The sequence below is a fragment of the Camponotus vicinus genome, unplaced genomic scaffold, assembly GCF_025532165.1.
Source record: "Camponotus vicinus isolate PSW18456_S1 unplaced genomic scaffold, iyCamVici1.0 SCAF_5, whole genome shotgun sequence".
Classification (NCBI taxonomy): Eukaryota; Metazoa; Arthropoda; class Insecta; order Hymenoptera; family Formicidae; genus Camponotus; species Camponotus vicinus.
In genome coordinates this window covers 19264463-19283586 of record NW_028141977.1, presented here as the reverse complement: position 1 = coordinate 19283586, position 19124 = coordinate 19264463, and the positions used below count along the sequence as shown (strand labels likewise).

General features: G+C 28.5%; 3 protein-coding genes across 11 annotated transcripts in view; 2 read left to right on the top strand and 1 right to left on the bottom strand.

Annotated features, from left to right (window-relative positions):
• Positions 1-8745: 8745 nt before the first annotated feature.
• On the bottom strand, positions 8746-13834 carry LOC145971751 (F-box only protein 21). 2 transcript variants are annotated; one of them, XM_083099747.1, is made up of 9 exons: positions 13250-13811; positions 12331-12597; positions 11815-12256; positions 11570-11700; positions 11335-11488; positions 10867-11049; positions 10530-10616; positions 9880-10159; positions 8746-9720 (listed from the first exon to the last, which is right to left on the bottom strand). In XM_083099747.1, exons 1-9 carry the CDS (start codon positions 13408-13410, stop codon positions 9587-9589), a joined length of 1839 nt encoding a protein of 612 aa, XP_082955873.1. In that variant the 5' UTR covers positions 13411-13811; the 3' UTR covers positions 8746-9586. The 2 variants fall into 2 exon arrangements, with proteins under 2 accessions (XP_082955873.1, XP_082955874.1); XM_083099748.1 differs by lacking the exon at positions 10867-11049 and having other exon boundaries at positions 13250-13834.
• LOC145971752 (uncharacterized) lies at positions 13411-15853 on the top strand. Of its 6 annotated transcripts, none has more exons than XM_083099754.1 (5): positions 13411-13716; positions 14180-14472; positions 14583-14723; positions 14802-15069; positions 15207-15853. In XM_083099754.1, exons 2-5 carry the CDS (start codon positions 14249-14251, stop codon positions 15738-15740), a joined length of 1167 nt encoding a protein of 388 aa, XP_082955880.1. In that variant the 5' UTR covers positions 13411-13716; positions 14180-14248; the 3' UTR covers positions 15741-15853. The 6 variants fall into 6 exon arrangements, with proteins under 6 accessions (XP_082955880.1, XP_082955879.1, XP_082955878.1 ...); XM_083099753.1 differs by having other exon boundaries at positions 14172-14472; XM_083099752.1 differs by having other exon boundaries at positions 13411-13778.
• Positions 15854-16951: 1098 nt separating this feature from the next.
• Positions 16952-19124, top strand: part of LOC145972339 (U4/U6.U5 tri-snRNP-associated protein 1) — a 6332-nt gene continuing 4159 nt past the window's right edge. For 2 of the 3 annotated variants that reach the window (XR_014439139.1, XM_083100896.1), the window contains exons 1-5: positions 16982-17322; positions 17411-17859; positions 18090-18218; positions 18391-18810; positions 18944-19091. Coding sequence is in view for 2 of the 3 variants with exons in the window: in XM_083100896.1 (XP_082957022.1) it covers positions 17160-17322; positions 17411-17859; positions 18090-18218; positions 18391-18810; positions 18944-19091 (1309 nt within the window). In the remaining variant the exon portion in view is untranslated. Of the gene's footprint in view, positions 17323-17410; positions 17860-18089; positions 18219-18390; positions 18811-18943; positions 19092-19124 lie in introns of all 3 variants that reach the window. The other variant, XM_083100897.1, reaches the window with a different exon arrangement.

The following is a 19124-nucleotide window of genomic DNA, read 5'->3' as shown; positions in this document are numbered from 1 at the left end:
TCGAACATAAATCTCGCAATAACGACGGAATGACATGCAATCACGTGAAAGAAGAATGTGCAAAAACATTTAACATTTAACATTTGGAGCTACATATCTGGACCTTTTTCCTCTCTATCATGCAAGAGGTCCATTTGCACACGCTTCTTTCACGTGATTGCCTGTTCACCTTTTTTGCAGCCACACTCTCTACGCTTCTATATCATAGGTGAGCGACATGTCATTCCATCGTTATTGCGAGATTTATGTTCGAATTTTATTTGTAAATTTATAATTATGCGTGCGTTTTATAATGTCACCACTCTTTCTGCGATTTTTGCGTTCCCCTCTTTTTCTGTAAGATATTGACATGACCATCTGATCTTTCTTAATTTAATTTCTTAATTTAATCTGTTCTTTCTTAATTGCTTTATGTACGATCTTTTTTGATACTTATCTTATTGTAATTTGCGAGACATTGAAAATGATCCAGAACCGGATCGAAACGTTTGTTCTTCCTTTAATATAATTTTTTATTATGAAATTATTAGTTGTCATCAATTTTTTGTTTTTTTGTTTTTGCGTACTGTTATCTTTGCGCTGTGGTTTTCTGCCTATTGATTTCTTAATATTTGATTTATATCTTACAACCACTTTTGTATTAATATTTTCTTTTTTAAATATTTAGATATTAAAACTTAAAAACTTATGATAAATAATATTTTTGCATATTTATATTAAAAATTGACTTAACAAATAATCTATTATTATAAAAATATGCAAATTCATCTGAAATATTTTGTATATGTTAAATTTAAAAAAATTTATTACAATTATCACAGTATTACCATTTTTACATAAGAAACGTTTAAATTTTTCCGTCAAAAAGCAATCAATTGTTTGTGAGATATATTTCTGAGTGTCACGGTCACTGTATAAGTACGACCACCTATTGAATGTATATACTTTTATCAATATTTTTTACTAAAGTACTGAAAGATATCGCGGATATGCTTATATATTGAACAATTCGTTATATTATTATTTTTTATTAATATCGTATATAAAAAATATTAAAGTGCATGTGCAATAACAATACCGAATTATCCCAGAGAGCACAAAAAGACCAAAAGATGTCTTAAAGATGTTTAGAGGACTTTAAGACGTCTTTAAGTCGTCTTTTAGATGTCTTTTGGACATGTTTTTCTTCTTTGTCTTGATGATATAATATATTCATACCGACAAGAAGAGTATATGATTTTCGGATCGCCCGCACGATTCTAATGAATAAAAATTATGTTTTTCGTGCTTCTATGAATATCATTGACATCTGAATAGATAGACGGAACCTTTTGAGAGGGGTAACTGATAAATGCAGTTAGGGGGGAGTGCATGAACTTCGGTTAATTCCGTCAACGTTCGACTATATTCGGCACAATTTGACATTACATGACGATTCCATTGACATCATCGATTCTCAACTAGATTTTCACAGAAATGTTTAAAAAGTGTTTATTTAGAGAAAATCGCTAACGCCGCTAAATATAAAAATAATATGAAAATATATAATAATATTAAATAATATATATATATATAAAATATACATATACATATATATATATATACAGGGTGACCCATTTTAACTTAGGCAGCCAAATAACTCGAAAAATAAGCAAGATAGAGAAAAATGTTTTAGACAAAAGTTGTATGGTTTCGAGGGGGCCATAAGATGGTATCATTGGTTTGACCTTGAAGAGTCATTTGAAGGTCACGTGAAGGTCACTTCAATTTTTTTAAATGGAACATCCTATATATTTTTGTACATTCTTGTAGCTCATCTCGAGAGCTTTCCAAAACACTATAATTAAGTACCTTTTCGTTAAGTACTTTTTGAGTTATGAGGCTTGAAATAATTTCTTAATTTTACATAAACCGTAAAATATCTTGTAAAATATTCATTTTTCGATTACCTTACCTTAATAGTTTTATGTACAAAATAATGAGAGGAATCAATTGGTGTAAAGAAAACACATAGTTGTTTCGAAGAAAAAATATGTAATTTGCAATTAACAATTCCATATTTTTTCTTAAAAACAACTATGTGTTTTCTTTACACCAATTGATTCCTCTCATTATTTTGTACATAAAAGTATTAAGGTAAGATAATCAAAAAATGAATATTTTACAAGATATTTTACGGTTTATGTAAAATTAAGAAATTATTTCAAGCATCATAACTCAAAAAGTACTTAACGGAAAGGTACTTAATTATAGTGTTTTGGAAAGCTCTCGAAATAAGCTACAAGAATATATAGGGTATTCCATTTAAAAAAATTGAAGTGACCTTCACGTGACCTTCAAATGACTCTTCAAGGTCAAACCAATGATACCATCTTATGGCCCCCTCGAAACCATACAACTTTTGTCTAAAACATTTTTCTCTATCTTGCTTATTTTTCGAGTTATTTGGCTGCCTAAGTTAAAATGGGTCACCCTGTATATATATATATATATATATATATATATATATATATATATATATATGTATGTATGTATGTATGTATGTATGTATGTATGTATGTATGTGTGTGTATATATATATATATATATATATATATATATATATATATATATATATATATATATATATATATAATATTATGTATATATATATAATATTATGTATATATATTATTTAATAAATAAAGAAATAAAGAAATAAATATATATATTATATATTAAACAATATTAAATATATATAAATTTAAAAATAATATAATAAATATAAAAATAATATGACATTAGTCACAACACAACTTCGCACAATACATGTGAGCTGAACTGACGTTGACGTCAATGATTAGAGTTGAATTATTAACCGATCATTATCGGGAATAACCGAATTCAACCGAAGTTCATAGAGTCCTCCCTTACCGCGAATATCAAAGCCTCCCTCGTCCTAATCGATAGCTAATGCTCCGTCTATCTATTCAGATGTCAATGATGAATATCATCGTGGCTTATGTTTTGTCGATAAATCGGACAATTAATTTCATTCATTTATTTTTATTCATTTATTTTTTATCACTTAAATGTGTTTAATTTTTAAAATAATAATTTTAAATCTAATTTTGTGTGTCATTATATGTATTATAATTTCATTTTTATAATCATTTACCCATATAGCACAGAACATTGCAGCAATATTGCAATGTTGTTGCAATGTTACAACAATATTAATAATATTGCTGCAATATTCTGTGCTATATGGGTAAATGTGTTTAATTTTGTAAATAACAAACAATTTAAAATCAAATTTTGTGTGTTGTTATATATAATTTTTGCCTATTCCTATTCATTTTCAAATATTTGAAATAATAAGTTAATAGAAAAAGTGCGTCTTACAAATTAGTTATATAAGTTACTACACACTCCCAAAAATAGTTTCATTAAAATCGAAAGTCATCATTCTCCTTGTGAGTCATTTAAGATTTTATAATAAAATTATATAACGAAAAATACTGCGCAAAATATTTTCTCATTAATGTACATAACTTAATTCGTAGTAATAGCAAAGAAAAATACATACATACAAATTAATCGTACTCCTAATTTGTTTTGCAATAAACATATAAGAAAATTAATAAAAAGTATAAAATTATATTATTAATGGATTTTACGAAAATGTGAAGCAATTTATAATTAAAAATATTTAATTACATTTCATATATTTGATATAGATACTATTCTAAATTTAATTTTAGATTTACTTTATGAGAACTACGAGTGTTTATGATTCACATATTTTGCGTCCGCGGAGCGGTCTCAAAATATATCGATGCAATCGGCACTCGAACACTCGTAAATAATAATACAACTGTTAAAAGGATTTTTAAAGGGAATGTTAATAGGTATTTTAACAACGATTTTATACAAGACCTCAATAACTTACTGAATAATCACAAAACGGGCACACAAATAAACACGCGTCCGCACAGCTTGATAGTTGGCTCCAGACTTACAATCAGTGATGCCAGATTCCGGCCTTTTGGTAGCGTGCGGTAGCATGGAGGGGATAATAGAAGGAGACAAAACATGATTTTCTCTCGCTCTTCTCTGCGAGAAAATCATATTTTGTCTCCTTCTATTACCCCCTCCATGCTACCGAAAGGCCGGAATCTGGCATCACTGCTTACAATTAGACGAGATCAGATCACTATGACTACGTTTACACGGCTTCGATTTAGTAACGCTGATGTAATAACTCCTAAAGTGAGTTGCGTTTATACGTTCAAGTTTATTTTATCCCCACCAAGCTAAAATAACTTAATAACTTTCGAATGAAGTGAGTCCAAGATTTCCAGTAGTATCAATATAAAATGACGAAAAATTAGATGCTTGTTTATGGTAGGATTGTGATGTGAAAGAAGTCAAGTGATGTGTAAGTGAGTCAACAAACAAAGTGAATTTTTAGGTAGGTTACATTATGAATTTGGAAATTATTAAATATTTATTTATTCAACTAAAATGTAATATATAATTAACACGTGAAATTAAAATTTTAGATTATTTCAATTTTGAATTAAACGGAAAGAATATGGAAAAGAATATGGAAATCGCTCGCTTGTTTGTTGCCGTATACTTGAAAATTATAGAAAACATGATTATGCAATGTACAGTACACATCCAAAATATTTTAATTAAATGACGAAGACATCTGAAAAAATTATATCACAACACTTATTAAATTCAACATTACCAAATTATTTGCTTGATCTCGGACCTACCCAGATAGCAAAGTCTGTAGAAAGCATATCATGCCAAGTGTCTGCTATCAACTAATGTTAGCAAAACGGCTACAAATTTGGTACTGAAGCTGTTATTACCAATTAAGTTGACAAATTAATGTCAAAAATCGAACAGAGTCTGCTCACAGAATCTGACGCAGATTGGTGGCAGAAACCAAGCAGAATCTGCTAACATGACTTGATATCAGATTGTCGGCAAAAATCAAGCAGAATCTGCGTGCGCGCAATTTGACTGCAGATTGACAGCAGAAGTGGAACAGGGTTTGCATGCGTGATCTGATGGCAAATTGGCAACAATCTGCATTTGATTCGATAGTTCCTTCGCTTACCGCTATGTGATGTATTTTCTCGCAATCAAATTTCTGTCAGAAATATATATAAAGTCGCTATTATTAATAAAAGATCAAAAATATAATAACTATTTCTATCACTTTAATTTCTGATATGTGATACAAGCAGATAAGATTCAGAATATTAAACTGATTGGAATCAATAGGATAAATGGATAATTATTCATTTACTGCCTATTTGAAGCATAAAGGAAGAATTTAATTCTAAATAAATTATATCTCAAGTTTTATAAGTTAAATTTAATTATTTTCACCATTTACTTTATTATTAATTTAATTAAATTGAGTCCTTTACTATGTGAGATATAACTACGATATAACATATTACATATTATATGTTGTATTAGAAGAAAATTGTAATTAACCGATAACTCGCCGATAATAGTCTTATTTAACATCTGTACCCAGTGAGAAATGATAAGTCGAATAGACGTCTAAGACGTTTAATAGATGTCCAATAGACGTTTATTAAACATCTTAGACGTCTAACAAACGTCTATCCGACTTGTCATTTCTCACTGGGTAGTAATTAATTTTATTGTATTTATATTACTTATTTATATGAATGACCAGAAGCTACAGATTCTGCTCGGGATCTGCTGCCAATCTGCCGTCAGATTACGCGCGCGCAGATCCTGCTCGGTTTCTGCCGACAATTTGACAAGTGATGTTAGCAGATCCTGCTTGGTTTTTGCTAATAATCTGCTGTCAGATTCTGTGAGCAGGTTTTGCTAGCAAATCGTGAGCCTATTGCGGACATAACGGATGCCAATCTGCTAGCAACTTTTGTGGAAATCTGTCGCCAATCTGCTGGCAAATTGCGCGCATTTTGCTTACCGGGTATATTACAATTTTCACGAGAAAGGAAAATATGGATGAAAAAACGAAGTACTGATTGGTGGGATCGAATTGTTAACGATCACTTTAAAGAGGAAGACTGGTTAGAAACATTTCGAATGACAAAAACAACTTTTCTCTGGTTATGTAATCAATTACGAGAAAAACTTGCTCCAAATTTAAATAAAATAGGAACCGAGAACCAGTATCAGTGGAAAAGCAAGTTGCTATTTGTCTATACTTCTTATCTAGCTGCTGTGAATATCGCATAATCGGAAATAATTTTGGAATTCATAAGACTTTGTATATATATATATATATGTATATATGTATATATGTATAAAATTAAAATTTGTAATGGGTATTTGACGAAAATCTGTTCTAACAGATTTGGCTATCTGGGTATATAGGCCATCTTTTTCGATTAATGTAGTCTCTATATCCATCACTAGGAGGAAGAATAGGGATATGCGTCCCATCAATTGCTCCAATTAATTGTGGAATATGCGTTTTTTTTTTCGAAAGCTGCAGCTATTTTACGACACTCATTATTGTCAGGCATGGATATCCACAAACTCATTAATTCCGTATTAATTGCATCGATTACTCTGTGAATACATTTCCACACAGAGTCTTATGAATTCCAAAATTATTACAGGGTGTCCCATTTTAACTTTGACAATAAAATATCTCAAAAACTAAGCCCAGCAAACAAAAATGTTTCAGACAAAAGTTGTATGGTTTCGAGGGAGCCATAAGATGGTACCATTGGTTTGACCTTGAAGAGTTATTTGAAGGTCACATGAAGGTCACCTTCAATTTCTTAAATGGAACCTACTATTGGTCATTGCATATTCTTGTAGCTTATCTCGAGAGCTTTCCAAAACACTATAATTAAGTACCTTTTCGTTAAGTACTTTTTGAGTTATGAGGTTTGAAATAATTTCTTAATTTTACATAAACCGTAAAATATCTTGTAAAATGTTCATTTTTCGATTATCTTACCTTAATACTTTTACGTACAAAATAATGAGAGGAATCAATTGGTGTAAAGAAAACACATAGTTGTTTTGAAGAAAAAATATGTAATTTGCAATTAACAATTCCATATTTTTTCTTAAAAACAACTATGTGTTTTCTTTACACCAATTGATTCCTCTCATTATTTTGTACATAAAAGTATTAAGGTAAGATAATCGAAAAATGAATATTTTACAAGATATTTTACGGTTTATGTAAAATTAAGAAATTATTTCAAGCCTCATAACTTAAAAAGTACTTAACGAAAAGGTACTTAATTATAGTGTTTTGGAAAGCTCTCGAGATAAGCTACAAGAATGTGCAAAAATATATAGGGTGTTCCATTTAAAAAAATTAAAGTGACCTTCACGTGACCTTCAAATGACTCTTCAAGGTCAAACCAATGGTACCATCTTATGGCCTCCTCGAAACCATACAACTTTTGTCTGAGACATTTTTGTTTGCTGGGCTTAGTTTTTGAGATATTTTACTGTCCAAGTTAAAATGGGACACCCTATATATATATATATATATATATATATATATATATATATATATATATATATATATATAGGGTGAGTTTTATTTCGTGTGTCAATCTTTTTATCATGCGGGAGATTATCGACTGCGTAATAAATTGATCGGTATATAAATGTCAATTATTTGGATCGACCCTATCAAAAGCTCGAATATAATGTGTAAAATTAAAGCAAATTAAAAGCTAAACTTATGTAGTATGGATTTATTATTATTATTATTATTAAAGCTGCGTATTTATTATTATTATTATTATTGTACACATTATATTCGGACCTTCGATACGGTCGATCAAAAAAATTGACATTTATGTACTGATATATACAGGGTGTCCCAGGTATCTTCCGTCCAAAAAGAAAGACAGATTCTCTGGCCAATTTAAAAACGATTTTTCCTCAGCGAAAATGTCGAGGGAGATCATTATTTTTTGCATATTTCCAATTTTTGTCATCATGTATCTTTCTAACTAAGCCTTAAATTAAAATTCTATTAAAGTAAACTCTACCTAAAATTAACTAAAGAATGTGACTTTATTAATATTTTATTCCCATAAGCCTTAGTTTGCGAAAAACCCTTTAGCTTCAATCGTTTATAACTCGAAAACTATTAGTGCCGCGACATTTTCGCTGAGGAAAAATCGTTTTTAAATTGGCCAGAGAATCTGCCTTTTTTTTTTGGACGGAAGATACCTGGGACACCCTGTATATATATTATATATATATATATATATATATATATATATATATATATATATATAGAGAGAGAGAGAGAGAGAGAGAGAGAGAGAGAGAAAATAAAAATAATGAAATTATTCTAATCAAACCATAATTTTGTTCAAAAATTTAATGCGTAAAATACGTAATATATTAAAGACTTTTAATGCATAAAATATGTAATAATAAAATATGTAAAATATGTCTCTTTAAAATAATCAACAATTTCCTAATATATATATATTTAATTATAAGATACAAGAATATACTTTCTATACTAAAAAAAGGATATGATACAAAAAATTATATTGTACAAGATTATACTATAAGAAAGAAGAGTATTTGTACAATCATAGTACTTGCTCAATTTTGATGGTATAAGATATAGATAAATATAGCAATATATAGAAAGATAGGCACACATAGATCCAAAAATTCAAATAAAGTCAAAGAAGAGTGTAAGCAATAAGAAAAAGGGAAATTAAAATAGAAAATTCCTCGTAAAATTTGCAGAATTTCTTTTATGCGCACAATCTATTAACTTTAAAAACATTGCATATGCTACATTTCATACAAATTTTATGTTCTTTTCAAATATATTTATGTGAAATAAAAAAAAAACTATATTGTTTCTTCAATTTGTTCGACTATATGCCTCGCAACAAATTGTATATAAATTGAAACCTCTCAAACATATATCTCTAAAGAGTGTATTGCATTCCTTCGCGTTAAATCATTCTCGAGTATAGAAATAACAGCCGCGCAGCAAAAAACAGAATTGCGGGCGCAATATCCTTTTCCGGTGAAAAAACATGCAAATCTCGCGAGTAATCGTATGAAACAATATCTTCTATGGTTTTGAACGTAACATCTTGTTATAGTATATCAGAGATATATCAATACCCTTATATATGGTCTACTTTTAAGAGATTCCATTGTATTATTTACATTATAATTAAATAATTATTATGTATAACTAAACCATATTATAATATCAAAAATAATATTATATTATATATTAAATACATTAATATTATATTATATATTAAACATATAAATTTCTTGTTTTAAATACACAAAAAAGATCGTATATAAAATTTTCTCGCAATATGCGTAAGGAATAAATAAAATTTAAGGTTTTCTCATGTTATCATATTCAATGAATTGTAAAATATCGCACTTGTTCACTTTTTTATCAATATTTAGCTAATTATTTTGATACTTGATATAATTATACAATAAAATTATTCATTTAGCAAAAAAAAGACAACACATTTTATAAGGTCTATAGGTGTTTTGATAAAAAAGTTAAAAATACAAATGATTGATTATCGAGCCTTAATTATCGTAGATCGCATGGATAATGTTTTGCCAACATCTCGTTTGGTACATAATAATCCTTTTCAAATTTACAAAAATATCGACCAATCTCTTTATGTTTTATCGGAGCTGGAAAAGATTTCTTCTCCAGAGCATCTGTAGACAAAGAAGTATATTTTTTTATACATTATGTAGATAAGATTATAATAAATATACAAACATGATACGATATATACAAATGCATCAATAAAATATACAAATATATAAATATATAAATATATAATATATAAGGTGTTTTTAATAATTTGATTATACCTTCAATGGCGTAATACGCTATATCTTCGTCACAAAGAACTTTATAAAATGGTTGTGATAGAGTATTCGATCCAAGAACAGGACGATTATATAAAGGTCTGCACTGCATCCATTCCACTTCCACGCGTGGATTAAATTCCTCATCCCACCCAATAATTACACCTGACGAGGAGCGAGATGTGACTTTATTATGACATGTCACAATCATTCCGACCTTGAACATCATTTTCTTTGTTCTTTGCTCTTTTCTTTGTTTCATCACAATTATTTTATTATAAGACTAGAAAGAAAAATATATAGATTAATATCAAAATTTAATATCTCTTTTGCATTTGATACAAGATGCATTCAAGATAAATAGAATTAATTTCTATATCAGCTTAAAAATTATAGATAATTAGTGTGATTATAAATAATACAAATCATTAATAAAACTGCTTTGCTAATATATCTGTTCGACATGTGCCAAACATGCCAGTATTCATGCCAAGCATTAATGAACTTAGGAATACATATATAAAAATAACAATATCAAACAGTGTGTAAGATTAAATCTTGAATTACATATCTCTTTGTAAAATACCAATAAAAAATTCTTCAATTTTTTAATGTATAAATATTAATGATTATTATAATACAGTATATATTACCACAATTATTTCTGTATGTTTCCTGAACTTATCCAGTACCATTTCGGCGCGTCTTATTTCTGCACATCTAATATTCTTACAGTTAATCTGTAAATACATACAAATACAATATTTATTTAAAAATATTTTTTGCAACAGACTCTATTTGTGCACGCGTGTGTGAACGCACATATATATATATATTTATACAAGAATGTTTATATGAAAAACTAAAAACAATATTTTTAAGTATATCACTATATTATTATATTGAACAATTATCGCATTGTAGAGAATCAAAAGTAAAAAATCTTAGATCTAAAAATTTTTTTGTCTATATATAAATTCATTCATGTACCTGTATTTTTGTCAATTTAACCATGAGATCTGATAAATCCAAGTGATATTGCATATAATAGTGACCTAATTGCATAATCGTATCTATATTATCTGGTTCTATCAAATGTTGAAGTTCTAATAATGAACGCGTTTCTGTATAATGATGTACTTTTTGCAAATAATTGATCATCCGCAACATTACCTTAAAACAAAGATATATATATATATATAAAGCTAAGATTTACTTATAAATAAAAAATATATATTATTTTTTTCTAATTGTCTATGAAACATTCATTAATTCAGAATATATTTGCTAATCTCTCTCTTTCTCTCTCTCTCTGCAACTAATTATTATTTCTATCATTTTTATTAAGTATTGCTAAACTTAATAGAAATTATATGTATATATGTATATATATATATATATATATATATATATATATACATATAATTTCTAATATATATATATATATAAATCGCCAACCTCTATAGCACTAATCTTGCTATATGTATTGAAATTTTCTACAGGACACTTCTTAGCACCGCGAATTTTGGGACAATCATTCCTGCTTAGAATAGATCCACGATGTAGAACATCAATATAGAAGCATTCTTTATCTTTGGAATTTGTTGTATTACTGTAAACACACAATAAGAATATATATAAAATAAAAGCCGAGAAAAGTGAGATGTTTCATGAAGATTAATATTATGCTTACTATTTTGACTTCCAACTTAAAAAGAAATGACCTGGGAAAGAGCTTATATCACACCGTACGCCAAGTCTTCTTGCTACAGCTTCAAATATTATTGCCAGGGATATAGGATTACCAATTTTTCTTTCTAAAACCTATGGATTAGAAATCACAACAAAAAGAGGTTAATATTTATGAAACAACAAGTATAGAGTTATTTACAGCATAACAATATAATCATAACATTATAATTGTAATTTATAACTTACATGATCTATAAGGATATATTTTGGAGTGATCTCTGGATTTGCTAATAGTGTTCCAGAAAAACCCATTTCATCAAATAAAACTTCTCGAAGCGTATCTATAATCTGTTTCCCCTCTATGCTATCCCATTGATTATCATCAATATTATTATATTTCCAAGAAGAAAACAATTCAGTGGGCGTCGAGAAAATTGAATGCGCGGGATGTTTTCTTTTAAGACATTCCAATACTTGCTGTGCAATATTTTCCAAAGATACTGTTATATATGAGTAGGATACATATTTTTTGGGTTGATACCATTGAGTTACAAAAGTAGCTGCTTGCTCTAAAAGCTGTTGTTTATCAGAGCTATTTATAAATTTTTGCCATATATCTTTTAAATGACATTGTCGCAGGTATGGAACAAGTTTCTTGATGTAATATTCATGTGTCAAATTAGTGTCCCTAAAAAATATGCATATTAACTGTGCAATAAATCCAAACTTTGATCTAAAATATGTAAAGAATTTAAATTTTACCTTGAAGATGATTCAAGAAAACTCATTATCTCATCTGTGATGAAATAATAATTCATATAATATGTTTTTTTATTTAAATGGAACAATGAATTGAAATCCTTCATATCACTATCGGAAAGATCATCTTTATAATAATGCAATTCAGACATTTGCTTCACATAACACCATAATTCTTTCCTACATATTATATTTGCTTTTACTTCTTTTTTAAAATTTATATGTCCTTCATATTTTCGTTTATCATAAATATTCTTCAAATTAGGCCATCTAAAATTAAGATATAAGATTAATATTATAATTTTTTGAATATATAATATTATTCAGAGTAAATAAAGCAATTGCATCAACAAAGATTTCATATAAGAAAAAATTATATATTTCAAACAAATTAGAAAAATTGTATAAAATAATAATTTTCTTTTCTAATGTACAAACATTTTTTCGCGATATGATTAAATCAATAAAATATGATATCAATAAATAAAATATCACTTATATTGAGATAATGATTGCTATATTTACAAGATTGCACCATAATGAGAAATCTAATAAGGAAATAACAGTGTATCTATCATTATACATATGATACATATATGTGTAAGTAATCTGATTAATAAAATAATATCAATATTTATACAATCGTTTGTCATCATTAACAAGAAATTTAATGCAAGAATTTTATTCAACAATTTACCATTTTTTTTCTAATCTATTCTATCTTGTAATCTTATTTGCTGAATGGAAAACTGTCTTATACATATATAAGTCTAACATATACCTGATGGAAGATAAAAAATACAATTCATTACATTCTATGTCAAATAAATTGGTTAAAGCATATAAAATAATTTTTTTTATCTATACAATAGATTTAGTATAAACAATATTAGAACAATAAGAGGACGATAAAGATTAATACCTTTGATAAAGCTTGTTTTGCCAAAGTATGTTGTCCTCGTTGATCATGCTGCGAAAATGCTTACATGTGGAAGCAAAACTTATAATGTCCTCAATGCTGATATTAACATTTCCCAGGATGATGCTGATCACTTCGTCAGATAAACAAGTTATCGTAGCCATTGCGATATGTTTGACAAAGTGCGCAAAAACGATTTGCAATCTACGTTAACTCCCAGGATATGAAGACGGATGTGTCATACGTTATCGTCATATGACTAATTACGTGTAACACTTGCAGTACTATATAGTATTATACAATATTTCTGAAATATCCGAGATTAACGGCTATTTATCGTATATCATATATACAATATGTATATACATCATCTTGATCTGTTCACTGGTGTTTATACTGGTGGGCAATATCATAGGACATAAAATACAAAATACAGAGATGGAAGATTAACTGTTGACGTTGAATCATAGGTAAGGGAGGGGGATAAAGATAGATGCATCGAAATTGCGAGATCTTCTTCGGTTCCTTTCGGGTAAATTCGGTTATACCTATACTTATGCCCCTTATCACAAATCTTCCTCATCACTGAAAATAGACTCCGTTTATGTATTTTCCATGTCTGCCATGGTTTGGCGATTTGTAAAAATAGTTTGACAATTATTTGATCAATTGACAATATCAATGGATTTTTCATTTTCATTTCAGATATCAATTTTGATCTATTATAAATGTCAGATTGACAGAATATAATATAATTTTTTCATCTTTTATTGCATAACATTGCCAATTCTTTTCAGAATAGTGGTAAAAAAATATTATATAGATGCGATAAAGTTGCAATAATAATAATATATATATATATATATATATATATATATATATATATATATATATATATATATATATATATATAGTAATATTACAGTGTTTCAGAATTCTTCAAAATAAGGAGATTGTCTTTCTTTTTATTCTACATACAACGAACAAATTATATCTTTAAATATGGAAGTGGATGTTGCATTAATGTGCGTTGTGAGGACTTTCCTTGAACCATCTTCTTATATTTACGAAGACGAAAATGCGAGCATTCTACAATTAATTATGGAACAAGATTTACTAGGAATTACAGATACTGTTTCTATAACAAGAGATTATCAACGGACTGAAGACTATGTCGAACATATAATTCCATCACTTAGCAGTGCACAATTCAAATCTCACTTTCAGTATGTATTAATGTTATTGTGTATTTGTTGCATACTGTCTTAATGAAAATTAAAAATTTGTGAAGAGAGTCCACTCATATTATTTACAATATGCATTTATTTCATGACAGGATGCTACCATCAACATTTGAATTTATTCTGGATGAGATTGGAGAGAAATTAATTCGCACTACTGATGGAAATGTAATGGTGTCTGCAGATAAGCAACTGCTATTGAGTTTGTGGCGTTTTGCAACTACAGATTCATATAGGCAAGTATTGCAATTATTTAGATCGTGATATTAAATCTAAATATAGCTACATATGAAAAAAATATTCCTTTTCTTTAGTGCTATAAATCAACGATTTAATGTGGGTAAAGGCACAGCTGTACGATCCGTGCGTCGTGTTGCTAAAGCATTACGCGAGCTTTCCTCAAAATATATCGTGTGGCCTACAGGAGATAGAATACAGAATATTGTGCATGGCTTTTCTTGTGCAAGTGGTTTTCCTGATACCATTGGCGCAATAGGTGGTACCCGTATTAATATTCCTTCATCCAAGAATAATCCAGAGACTTGTGCCAATCAGAAGAGCCATTATTCAATTCAACTTCAAGTAATATCTTAATATAATACTTTTATAACATGATTACTTATATTATTTATTATATAAATTGTAACCATTAATTTAATATTTATTGTGACAAAGTTATTTATAAATAATTAACAAATTATATATTGTATTTTTTGTAGGCTATTTGTGATCACACAAAATTGTTCACACATGTTCTTGTAGGAAATGTAAGTTCAGATCATGATATTTGTGCTTTCCGTTTTTCCGCTCTTCAAGAATATATCAGTGATTCAAACAAATTTCCAAATAATACACATTTAATTGGAGATGCTGTTTATGGATTGCATGAACATCTTATGGTTCCATATCCTGATGACGAAAATCTCACAAAACAACAAAGGAATTATAATTTATGCCATTCTTCTGGCAGAATAATGATCAAACGAGCATTCGCTCTTTTAAAAGGACGTTGGAGAAGTTTATTACACGTTTTGGCAATAAGTCGCATGGATTTTACATCTGATCATATATTGGCATGTTGTGTATTACACAACATTTGTTTGCTAAAAAAGGATGAATTACAAGGGCAATTGATTATTTTAGATGCGGAAGAAACAGAACTGCAAGAAGAAAAAATAGAATATGATGATACAAATGTTGCAGAAGCTAAACGAAACGATATATGTGCCAAATTATGTATGAAAAATGTATGAATAATTAAGATATTGCAGTGTGTGTGTACACACACACACACACACACACACACACACACACACAGCTATATTCATACACACACACACACACATAGTATTCATATATTACACATATATTCATATTTATATCAATTAAAAATTTATATATATATATATATATATATATATATATAAATTTTTAATATATATATATATATATATATATATATATCATATATATATATATATATATATATATATATATATATATATATATATATCATATATATCATATATATATATATATATATATATATATATATATATATATATATATATATAAATTTTTAATATATATATATATATATATATATATATATATATATCATATATATATATATATATATATATATATATATATATATATATATAAATTTTTAATATATATATATATATATATATCATATATATATATATATATATATATATATATATATATATATATATATGTATATACAAATCATTTATAAAATATATGAATAAAACATGTTTATTAAATTTTATTACAATATGTTTTGTTAAGATAAATTATTAATTTTTCAGAATAAGCTATAAACGAAAATTTTTGATCGGTTTTTTTGATAATCCCGAATGTGTTTTCGACTGTCTTTTGAATATCTTAGGCCGGGTATTCATAGTCCGTTCTTATATTTAAGATCGTCTTAAGTTCATCTTTAGATATTGTATGTATCATTTCATTGGCTATGGATTATCTGAAGATGAACTAAAGACGATCTTAAATATAAGACCGGACTATGAATACCGGCCTTAAATACTTTTGCTTATCACCATTTCCGTGGAGCGGCGCTCTAATTAGCGCTATCTAAAGTCACTAGTGACTTTAGCGCTATCAACGTTGTCCTAAAGTACGCATGTGCAGAGCTGTGTTCCAAAAAGTTACTTCTTGGAGAGTAACGTTTGACCAATCAGGACAAAAGTTTCTTTGTCCTGATTGGCCAATCGAATGCTATTCTATTCTAAATTCTAAGGATGGGGTCCCATGGAGCGTATTACGATACGCGCGTATCGGGCATATTGAAAATCTGACCAATCGCAGACGTAACTTTCCCGTATCACAAACAGCGGAACGTCTGCGATTGGTCAGATTTTCAATACGCCCGATACGCGCGTATCGTAATACGCTCTATGGGACCCCACCCTAAGGAGTAAATTTTGGAACGTAACTCAGGGACACGCATAATTTATAATTTAATATGGCGGAAACGTTTTGACGAAGCTCAATAGTATTATTTTGTGTGCGTGGAATATATATTGATTGACAAATTCGGAGTTAAAAAATAAGAATATAAACTGTTGAAGTGATATAATCATATAATAACGGACGATAAATTCCACAGCGGCTGTTAAAAAATCATTAATATGGGCTCCAATAAACGTCATAAAACCGAGAAATCCCGCGACGCCAAGAAGAAGCGTCATCGCAGTCGTTCTAGGAGCTATACACCCGATCGCGACAAATCAGAGAAGCACAGGCATCACAAAAAACACAGGAGGAAAGAGCGCAAGGATTACGACAGCGATGGTATGAAATTCGGTCCAAAGAGTGTTTATACAAGCTTCATTATATTATATATTACCAGGAGTATGAGATCTTTTTCTTTCGTTTCCAGTTGAGATTGTTAATGCTCCACCACCGCCAAAAATATCGAAGTTATCGCATCCATCAACGCCTCCACCACCAGAAATTTCTAAACAGCGCAGTCCATCTCCTGCTAAAGGTGGAGCGTCGCAAGCTTCATTATCTATTGAGGAAACTAATAAACTTCGTGCGAAGTTAGGATTAAAGCCATTAGAGGTTGACAATGCACCGAAAGATGATCCTGATAAAATCAAGGATGATTTGGGGGAGTTTTATCATAAACCTGCACCAAATAATAATGAGAAAATAAGAGCACAGAAATTAAGGGAAAAGATAGGTACTCAAAAAGAGAAGAGACAGATTGAAGCAAATTTGTCAAAAGTGAAAAATTTGGGTGAATGCGACTCTGATGACGATACTCGAGCATGGATCAACAAATCTAGACACTTGGAGGAAGAGAAAAAGAAAGCAGAACAAAGGGTAATATCTTAATATTTTTCATAATACTTCTCTTAATTCTCGTAATTAGTACTTTTAGTATATTAGTATGTTAGTGCATAGTGCTATAGTGCTACAGTACTATTAGTATATATATATACTCACATATATATATATATTTATATATACATATTTTATAAATTACAGTTTTATTGAAGTCAAATTATATATTCTTTATACAAATACTTTATTTTAATTTGTTTTAATTTAAGGCAAAGATGTTAGATCAATTGGATGAAGAATTTGGAATTGGTAATTTGGTTAAAGAGGAAATACATACTGCGCGTAATACAGCATATACAGAAAAGGATTTGAAAGGCCTTAAAGTTGAACATCATATTGTAAGTATTAAATTAAATTAAATATATATAATGTTATTAATTATTACGAATAGAGTTTAATTACACAAGTAAATTTGGATATATATAAATTAAAAAAATCTAAGCTGTATGTTTATCACTGTTTTTTTTTTTTAATTTGTAATAAATTTTAAATAAACAATATTTTTTCTAGGAAACATTTGAAGAAGGCAAAACCTTAATTTTGACATTAAAAGATCAAGAGGTATTAGAAGAAAATGCTGATTCACTTGTGAATGTTAATATGGTTGATAATGAACGCTACAAGCGTAGTGTTTTAAATAAAATTAGAAAACCTACATATGATCCATATGCTGATGAAAATTTTGATGAACATGGATTCCCAAAAAATAAGATCTTGGAAAAGTATGACGAGGAAATCGATGGAGAGAAGAAAGACAATTTTGTATTAGGTACTAATAATGCAATAGAATTGAAACGACGTCAAATAGAGACAGTCAAGCAGCGCTTAGCAAATAAAAGACTAGAAACGCTACAGATGGCAGAACCGAAATTAGCAAGTGAATATTATAATGAAGAGGAACTTGCAAAGTTCAAGAAGCCAAAGAAAAAGGTAGAAAATTTCTTATATTTCTTCATACTCATCAAAATAGTTGCCAGAAAACAATTGTATATTTTATATTTATAGCTTGCTTTTGAGAAATGGTATTCTGTGATACACTATGATATAAAATATATGTTTTCAGATCCGAAAAATTAGAACAAAAAAGAAATTTAAGGTTGATGATTTGATACCTGTTGACAATGACTATCTTAGAGATCTTGGAAGTAGGAGAAGGAAGAAACCAGAAGATTTGAAAGATAATGATGCTTTAGATGTCGATGATTTAGAAGGTAATTATACAATTAAAGTACCCTATAATTTTA